Source organism: Scyliorhinus canicula, chromosome 7 (genome assembly GCF_902713615.1).
Source record: "Scyliorhinus canicula chromosome 7, sScyCan1.1, whole genome shotgun sequence".
In the NCBI taxonomy this organism is placed as follows: Eukaryota; Metazoa; Chordata; class Chondrichthyes; order Carcharhiniformes; family Scyliorhinidae; genus Scyliorhinus; species Scyliorhinus canicula.
In genome coordinates, this window is record NC_052152.1 from 111,791,871 (window position 1) to 111,802,133 (window position 10,263).

At 43.5% G+C, this 10,263-nt stretch overlaps 1 protein-coding gene across 3 annotated transcripts in view; it reads left to right on the plus strand.

Moving 5' to 3' along the window:
- Window positions 1–9,315, plus strand: part of LOC119969277 (glutamate-rich protein 6-like) — a 108,118-nt gene extending 98,803 nt beyond the window's left edge. For all 3 annotated transcript variants that reach the window (XM_038802680.1, XM_038802683.1, XM_038802682.1), the window contains one exon: window positions 5,497–9,315. In XM_038802680.1, the coding sequence (XP_038658608.1) occupies window positions 5,497–5,613 (117 nt within the window). In that variant the 3' untranslated portion in view covers window positions 5,614–9,315. The remainder of the gene's footprint in view (window positions 1–5,496) is intronic.
- The last annotated feature ends 948 nt before the right edge of the window (window positions 9,316–10,263 follow it).

Consider the following 10,263-nt stretch of genomic DNA (forward strand, 5'->3'; position numbering starts at 1 on the left):
TGTATCACTGCATTCTGCTGTTCCTAATGTATCACTGCATTCTGCTGTTCCTAATGTATCACTGCATGTCTGCTATTCCCATTGTATCACTGCATTCTGCTGTTCCTAATGTATCACTGCATTCTGCTGTTCCTAATGTATGATCGCATTCTGATGTTCCTAATGTATCACTGCCTGTCTGCTATTCCCATTGTATCACTGCATTCTGCTGTTCCCAATGTATCACTGCATTCTGCTGTTCCTAAGGTATCACTGCATTCTGCTGTTCCTAAGGTATCACTGCATTCTGCTGTTCCTAAGGTATCACTGCATGGCTGCTGTTCCTAATGTATCACTGCATTCTGCTGTTCCTAAGGTATCACTACCTGTCTGCTGTTCCTAATGTAACACTGCATTCTGCTGTTCCTAATGCATCACTGCATTCTGCTCTTCCTAATGTATCACTGCATTCTCCTGTTCCTAATGTATCACTGAATTCTGCTGTTCCTAATTTATCACTGCATTCTGCTGTTCCTAATGTGTCACTGCATGTCTGTCATTCCTAATGTATTACTGCATTCTGCTGTTCCTAATGTATCACTGCACGTCTGTCATTCCTAATGTATCACTGCATGTCTGCTGTTCCTAATGTATCACTGCATTCTGCTGTTCCTAAAGTCTCACTGCATGTCTGTCATTCCTAATGTATCACTGCATTCTGCTGTTCGTAATGTATCACTGCATGTCTGCTATTCCTAATGTATCACTGCATTCTGCTGTTCCTAATGTATCACTGCATTCTGCTGTTCCTAATGTATCACTGCACATCTGTTCCTAATGTATCACTGCATGTCTGCTATTCCTAATGTATCACTGCATGTCTGTCATTCCTAATGTATCACTGCATTCTGCTGTTCCTAATGTATCACTGCATTCTGCTGTTCCTAATGTATCACTGCATGTCTGTCATTCCTAATGTATCACTGCATTCTGCTGTTCCTAATGTATCACTGCATTCTGCTGTTCCTAATGTATCACTGCATTCTGCTGTTCCTAATGTATCACTGCATTCTGCTGTTCCTAATGTATCACTGCATGTCTGTCATTCCTAATGTATCACTGCATTCTGCTGTTCCTAATGTATCACTGCATTCTGCTGTTCCTAATTTATCACTGCATTCTGCTGTTCCTAATGTATCACTGCATGTCTGTCATTCCTAATGTATCACTGCATTCTGCTGTTCCTAATGTACCACTGCATTCTGCTGTTCCTAATGTATCACTGCATGTCTGTCATTCCTAATGTATCACTGCATTCTGCTGTTCCTAATGTATCACTGCACTCTGCTGTTCCTAATGTACCACTGCATTCTGCTGTTCCTAATGTATCACTGCACTCTGCTGTTCCTAATGTACCACTGCATTCTGCTGTTCCTAATGTATCACTGCATTCTGCTGTTCCTAATGTATCACTGCATTCTGCTGTTCCTAATGTATCACTGCATTCTCCTGTTCCTAGTGTGTCTCTGCTGTTCCTAATGTATCACTGCACGTCTGTCATTCCTAATGTATCACTGCATGTCTGCTGTTCCTAATGTATCACTGCATTCTGCTGTTCCTAATGTATCACTGCATGTCTGTCATTCCTAATGTATCACTGCATTCTGCTGTTCGTAATGTATCACTGCATGTCTGCTATTCCTAATGTATCACTGCATTCTGCTGTTCCTAATGTATCACTGCACATCTGTTATTCCTAATGTATCACTGCATGTCTGCTATTCCTAATGTATCACTGCATGTCTGTCATTCCTAATGTATCACTGCATTCTGCTGTTCCTAATGTATCACTGCATTCTGCTGTTCCTAATGTATCACTGCACATCTGTTATTCCTAATGTATCACTGTATGTCTGCTATTCCTAATGTATCACTGCATGTCTGTCATTCCTAATGTATCACTGCATTCTGCTGTTCCTAATGTATCACTGCATGCCTGTCATTCCCAATGTATCACTGCACGTCTGCCATTCCTAACGTGTCACTGCATGTCAGCTATTCCTAATGTATCACTGCATTCTGCTGTTCCTAATGTATGACTGCATTCTGCTGCTCCTAATGTATGACTGCATTCTGCTGCTCCTAATGTATGACTGCATTCTGCTGCTCCTAATGTATCACTGCATTCTGCTGTTCCTAATGTATCACTGCATTCTGCTGTTCCTAATGTATCACTGAATTCTGCTGTTCCTAATGTAACACTGCATTCTGCTGTTCCTATACTGAATTCTGCTGTTCCTAATGTATTACTGCATTCTGCTGTTCCTAATGTATCACTGCATTCTGCTGTTCCTAATGTGTCTCTGCTGTTCCTAATGTATCACTGCACTCTGCTGTTCCTAATGTATCACTGCATTCTGCTGTTCCTAATGTATCACATGCATTCTGCTGTTCCTAATGTATCACTGCATTCTGCTGTTCCTAATTTATCACTGCATGTCTGCTGTTCCTAATGTATCACTGCATGTCTGTCGTTCCTAATGTATCACTGCCTGTCTGCTATTCCCAATGTGTCACTGCATGTCTGCTGTTCCTAATGTATCACTGCATGTCTGCTGTTCCTAATGTATCACTGCATTCTGCTGTTCCTAATGTATCACTGCATGTCTGTCATTCCTAATGTATCACTGCATTCTGCTGTTCCTAATGTATCACTGCATTCTGCTGTTCCTAATGTATCACTGCATGTCTGTCATTCCTAATGTATCACTGCCTGTCTGCTATTCCCAATGTGTCACTGCATGTCTGCTGTTCCTAATGTAGCATTACATGTCTGCTGTTCCTAATGTATCACTGCATTGTGCTGTTCCTAATGTATCACTGCATGTCTGTCATTCCTAATGTATGACTGCATTCTGCTGTTCCTAACGTATCACTGCATTCTGCTGTTCCTAATGTGTCACTGCATGCCTGCTGTTCCTAATGTATGACTGCATTCTGCTGTTCCTAATGTATCACTGCATGTCTGCTCCTGCTGTTCCTAATGTATCACTGTATTCTGCTGTCCTAATGTATCACTGCATGTCAGCTGTTCCTAATGTATCACTGCATTCTGCTGTTCCTAATGTATCACTGCATTCTGCTGTTCCTAATGTATCACTGTATTCTGCTGTTCCCAATGTGTCGCTGCATGTCTGCTGTCCCTAGTATATCACTGCATGGCTGCTGTTCGTAATACATCACTGCAGCCTGCTGTTCCTAATACATCACTATGTCTTCTATTCCCAGATTTTCACTCCATCTCAGCTGTTCCTAATGTATCACTGCATGTCTGCTGTTCGTAGCATGTCACCGCATGTCTGCTGTTCCTAATGTGTCACTGCTTGTCTGTTATTCTCAATATACCACTGCATGTCTGCTGTTCCTAATTTTTAACTGCATGTCTGCTATTCCCAGTGAAATAACTGCTGTTCCCAATGTATCACTACATGTCTGCTATTCCCAATGTGTCGCTGCATGTCTGCTGTCCCTAGTATATCACTGCATGACTGCTGTTCCTAATACATCACTGCATGCCTGCTGTTCCTAATACATCACTATGTCTACTATTCCCAGAGTATCACTGCATGTCTGCTGTTCCTAATGTATTACTGCATGTCTGTTATTCCCTATCTATCACTGCATGTCTGCCATTCGTAAGGTACCAGGCCAGGTCTGTTATTCCCAATAAATCTCTGCATATCTGTTATTCCCAGTGTCTGCTATTCTCCTGTAAATCAGTGTTTTGGTGAAAGGTCCCTGAGCTGAATTGCTAATTTGGCTTTTCTCTCCACCAATGCAGCCACATCTGCTGACTATGTCCAGCATGAGTCATTTTAATTTAAGAATTCCGGCATCCGCAGTATTTGGCTTTTCAGATTATATTGGACTTGCGTTGGGAATATTTTGAGTGCAAATGAAAACACTGCTGATGCTGTTGAAACATCTTAAAGATGGAGATGTTACTTTGAACTCGGTGTTATTCCACAGTTCTATCATAGTGAACTAGAACAAGGAGAGATGTCTCATCCGGTTGACCTAATAATCGTGGAGGGTATTAGCAATATGGATAGTCTGGCTGAGTTGTCACAGATGCGTCAGACTTTCCCTCAAAAAGAGTTTGGGTCAACAGTGATGAAATTCAACATCAATAAATGCATTCAATTGCTCCCCCTACCAGAGTGGAATGTCCCCAAGAAATACACAGAAGGATTATCAGACAACATTGGACAATGAATCATGGATTAAGAAGTCCAGATAACCAAAAGCTTGATTAAGGAGGCAAATTTTAACAAATGTCTTAAAGGAGGAAAGACAGTGATGAGGGAGGGAATTCTAGGATTTAAGATCGAGGCAGCTGAAGACATCACCCAATTAAATCAAAAATTACTGGGAAAACTCAGCAGGACCTGCAGTATTAATTTTGAAGAGGTCATTTTGGACTTTGAAATGTTAACTCTGTTTCTCTCTCCATAGTATCCCACAGGGGCTGGTTTAGCTCACAAGGCTAAATCGCTGGCTTATAAAGCAGGCCAGCAGCACGGTTCGATTCCCGTACCAGCCTCCCTGAACAGGTGCTGGAATGTGGCGACTAGGGGCTTTTCACAGTAACTTCATTGAAGCCTACTCGTGACAATAAGCAATTTTCATTTTAATTTAGATGCTGCCAGATCTGCTGAACTTTTCCAGCACTTTGTTGGATTTCAGATTTCCAGCATCTGCAGTCTTTTGTTTTTACATATCAGCCAGTGGTGGATGATTGAAATTGGGGATGAGCGAGAGGACAGAAGTGGAGGGGTGCAGAGATCGGAGGGTTCGGGGGGGTGGGGTGGCAGCTACCGAGTATTACCGAGGGCATTGCTGAATTGGGCGCCAGTGATTGACGAATAAACTGGATTGGGTACAAGCAAGGACATGGACAACAAACGTTTGAATGAGCTGAAGTCTATGGAAGGTGGGAGGCTCACCAAGAGAATGATGGAATAATAAAATCTGGAGGTAACAAAGGCTTAGATGGGGGTTTCCTCAGCAGCTGAGCTGAGGGTGAGCAGAGGAGGATGATGCCACTGAGCTGGAAATTAGGTGTCCTTAGTAATGGGACTCTCTGGCCTTATTGTGAAATAGCTTAAAGCATTGTCTGCTTTAAAAATAATTTTACCGCATAATATATGAGGGATTAGTACCTTTGGTGAAATTTTGATTTGCAAATGGTATCCAAGCTCACAGCAATGACAGTATAACCTTCAATCTATGGACTGAATTTAACAATCCCAGACGACTGGAGTGAGGATCAGCATTGGGACCACAGCACTGTTGATTTTGTGAGTTGCGCTCCCTGTCCATTGATGCTCCCCTGGGCGGTATGATTTCCACTGCTATCTGCTGCACTATCTGGCTGTGTTATCATTTAAACAATACCACGGTTAAAGTCACTCTTTAACATTTTTTTCTCCCCATTTCTCTTTCACTTCAATGCAGCTGAAAGACATCGAACAATTTCACACATTAGAATCAGGCGCCACAAAGGAAGAGATGTACCTCAAGAGAATGAGCCAGAAAATTCAGGGACTCCTTGATTTATTGCAATATAATTGAGACGTTCAGAACTTCAACATTTCTACCACTGACCAACAGCTCCATCTCACTAGGTTCACACGTTGCGACAACAGAGACTGTAAATTTGTCAATGTCTTCTCACTATCATCCCTGATCATATCTGATAGTCTCCATGCATACTGCGTAGTAGAGAATCACAACTAATGAATCCTTGGATAGATTTAGGCTCTCTTCTCCTCTACTTGAATATGATCAATGAGGTTCATGCCATTGTCCATTTATGCCCAAGCATAACCGGTAAGATTCCTGAATTTGTTCACTGTTACCTGATTGTGACCAAGTAGGTTTCTGAATGTAAGGGGAAACAGGAGATCCACTATCAGAATTGAACAAGATACAATTATTACATTTGATACAGCCAGTTTGGGATGTAGATGTACAGTCTTCTGCAAACAATGATTTTGATGTGCTAGGGAATTAGACCAAACATCAGGAAATGGGAAAAACCAACAGAGACTATGTATAACTTACAGGCAAGTGAAGTGAAAGTGGTGAGAAAAGGATCTCAGCATTATTGTACACAAAACACTGAATCATGAACAATGCAAACAGGGTATATTTAGGTCGTATTAATAGATCTATTCAATACAAATCAAAGGACCATTCTGTCATTCTCTGGGTTATTGGTTGGACTGCAGCTGGAATATAACATCCAGCCTTAGTCCTCCAGGATGATAAAGGAAGAGTTGCATTTTTATAAAGTACCTTTCCAGACTTCAGGATATCCATAAGCACTTTCCAGCCAACTCAGGAGTTACGTATAGTCACTGTCACAGTGGAGGAAATGCAGCATTTATTTACAAAAGACAAGCTTCCACAAACAGCAGTGACAATCATGGCCAGAGCATCTGTGTTTGTGCTGTTGATTGAGGGATGCCTATCGGCCAGGACTCTGGGGATAGCTCCCCTGCTGCTCTTCAAAATAGTGCCACGCAGAGCCTCAGATTAATACCTGGTCTGAAAGATGGGTACCTCTATCATGCAGCATTCCCTCAGTCCTGCACTGGAGTGTCAGTCCAGATTTTATGCTCAAGTCTCTGATATGGGACTTGAACCCACAACCTTCTGACTCAGAAGTGAGAAAGCTACCAAGTGACCCAAGTCATTTGGTGAGTCATATGGTGGCCACGGAGAAAGAACTTGAGTTACTTCGATAGGATTTAACACCTGGATGTACTTAGGGTACAGTAGATTTAGATGTGGCCAGATAAACTTATGGAAGGGCTGGATTGTATATTTATTGATGTAAAGGTTGACGGATTAGGGAGGAGCAGAGGACATGCAATAAAACTCTGTAAGAGTAATTGACTGATGTTAGAGATTCTTCACTTTCCAGAGTGCATTGTCAAGTCTCTGTGTGTCTTCAAAAGACTTAGATTGGTTCTTAGCTGGGGCAGAAATTACATCAAATGAAAGGTAAGTGATTTAACCAATGTAAAGTACATCCAAATAGTTACTTCCTAACCTTTCAGGATGTATGTTTCACTGCTCCAGTCATACATTTCAACTCTCCTCACCGAACCAGTAATGGTCACCTGGTTTGAAGATGAATGAGGGATATTCTGGCCAACGAGGTTCTTTCTGTGGTGATATAAAGTTCTCTTGCTTTTGATAGCCCATAGCACCTCATAAATGTCCGGTTTTGAGTTGCTAGATCTGACCATTCAACATTGGTATTGTCACATATCACAATGGAGACCAAAGTCAGTGTGAAGACAAGGTCACTCCAACCGATACGGTAATGGAGAGCTACATCGGCAAAATTCAAATTGATGAGGACAAGATCAAACAGATTTTTCCCTCTTCATGATTCTGTCGGAGGCTTCCTGGTCTATCAGCTGTCTCCATGAGGACTTGGCCAACTCAGTGAATAGTGGTGCTACCAAGCCACTCTTGGTGATGGACATCCAGAGTACATTCTGTGCTCTTGCTTCTTCCAAATAGTTTTCGACATGAAGAAGTACTCCTTCCCAACTGTATACCACTGTGCTACCATGTCCCCTGGGTCTGGCCTGTTCTTGGGACAGGACATACACAGCAATGGTGTTGGAAAAGTCTGTCACATTGGCAGAAATATATGATACTGTGAATGACTGTTAAGCTGTAACTTGATTAGTCTGTGGGACAACTCTCCCAATGTTTGCACAAACCTGCAAATATCAGTGAGAAGGGCGTTGTTGGGTTGAAGGTACAGGATGTGCCTTAATCATTGCTGTCCATAGGTTGATGCCAGTAGGTGGTCCATTCAGTTTTATTATTTTTTGTTATAGAGGTTTGATGCAACTGAGTGGCTTGTCAGACCATTTCTGAGGGCAGTTTACATCAACTACATTGTTGTGGGTCTGGAGTTACATGTAGGCCAGACCAGGTAAGGACACAGGTATCCTCCCCAAAGGGCATTAGTGAACCAGATGGGTTTTTAGGGCAATGGTTACCTGCTTTTAGGCCCACTTTTCCAACCAGTTTTATTTAATTAGTCAAATTTAAATGTTGTTGGGATTTGAACTGATGACTCTGTATCATTAGCCTAAACTTCAGGATTACTAGTCCAGTAATATAAGCATTTTAATCACTGTCTGCAGACGCAGTCAAAAGTAACTACTGCTCACCTTATATGCATAATTGTGAGTGGTTCTGAGCTTCATGCTCTGCAAAGAGCGGACTTCTGGTGACGGCCAAAATGGAATTTTGACAGGAAAGTGCATTTGAAGGAGTGGAGGAGGAGCTCCCCTTCCAGACCCGGCAGAAGAAGGTTAAATATCTGGCCAAGGAACTGAAGGAGACGTGTGGGATAGCAACAATTAGGAAGATGGCAGAGGAGGAAGGCGCTGGTACCGGAAGTAGTGGTATCTAAGGACGAGGAGAAGGCTTTCGACCGGGTGGCATGGCGGTACCTGTTTGAGGTTCTGCAAAGGTTTGGGTTTGGGCTGAAGTTTGTGGCATAGGTGTGTCTGTTGGCTGGTTCTGGTAGCAATGTATGGACAAATGAGATGAGTTCACAGAGCTTTGTGTTGCATAGAGGAACAAGGCAGGGGTGTCCACTGTCGGCGCTGTTGTTCGCGCTAGCAAGAGCCCTTTGTGATGGCTCTTAGGGGGTCAGCGAAGTGGCAGGGGATTACGAGGGGGAGTGGGGAACACTGGGTGTTGCTGTCTGCAGACAACCTTCTCAGACCCATTGGAGAGCATGGGAGAATTTTGGGCTTATTGAGAGGTTTGGGCCTTCTTGGGCTATAAGTTGAATGTGGGGAAAAGCGAGGTGTTTCCGGTGAACGAGGTGGGTCGGGGAGCCAATTTAGGGGTGTTGACATTTAAGGTGGCCAGGAATCTGTTCAGGTATCTGGGGGTCGAGGTGACGGGGGAGTGGGAGACGATGCTCAAATGGAACGTAAAATTGAAGGAGGACATTAGGAGGTGGGATACGTTACACCTGACACTGGCAGGGAGGGTTTAAGTGGTAAAAATGAGTGTCCTGCCCAGGTTTCTATTTGTATTCCAGACCCTCCCGATCTTCGTTCCAAAGGCCTTTTTACGGAAACTGGATGCAGCGATCTTGGAGTTTATATGGGCGGGGAAGGTAAAGATATGGGGTAAAGAAGGCCCTGCTAGAGAGGCAGAAAGGGGGTGTTGGCGTTACTGAATCTGCTGCACTGTTATTGGGCAGTGAATGTGGAGAAAGTGAGGTGGTGGTGGGAAAGAGAGAGAGGTTAGAATGGGTTAGGATGGTGGAGGAGTCCTGTAGGGGGTCCAGCCTGAGGGTCATGGTGACGGCGGCATTGCCACTGGCATCAAGAAGATATACTGGGAGCCCAGTCCATGGTTAGAGTGTGGAGAGGTTCTGGGTGAGAGTGTTTGGGATGATATCAAAGATTGTGGGGGTAGAGGCTGGGCCAGACCCGATGGTGGCGATCTTTGGGATATTGGAAATGCCGGAGCTGTTGGAGGAGAGGAAAGCGGGTGTCGTGGCCTTCGCCTCTCTTGTTATCTGGCAAAGGATTTTGCTGGAATGGCAGTCGACAACACAGCTTGGAGAAGATTAAGTTTCAATTGAGGATTGGCGGCACAGTGGTTAGCACTGCTATCTCGCGTCACCGAGGACCCGGGTTAGAATGAACCCCGGGTCACTGTCCGTGTGAAGTTGGCACATTCTCCCAGTGTCTGCATGGGTCTCACCCCCTCAAAGATGTACATAAGAACTAGGAGCAGGAGTAGACCATCTGGCCCCTCGAGCCTGCTCCGCCATTCAACGAGATCATTGTTATGTGGATCACTACAATCATGGCTGATCTTTTGTGGACTCAGCTCCACTTTCCGGCCCGAACACCATAACCCTTAATCCCTTTATTCTTCAAAAAACTATCTATCTTTACCTTAAAAACATTTAATGAAGGAGACCCAACTGCTTCACTGGGCAAGGAATTCCATAGATTCACAACCCTTTGGGTGAAGAAGTTCCTCCTAAACTCAGTCCTAAATTTATTTCCCCTTATTTTGAGGCTATGTCCCCTAGTTCTGCTTTCACCCACCAGTGGAAACAACCTGCCCGCATCTATCCTATCTATTCCCTTTATAATTTTAAATGTTTCTATAAGATCCCCCCTCATCCTTCTAAATTCCAACGAGTACAGTCCC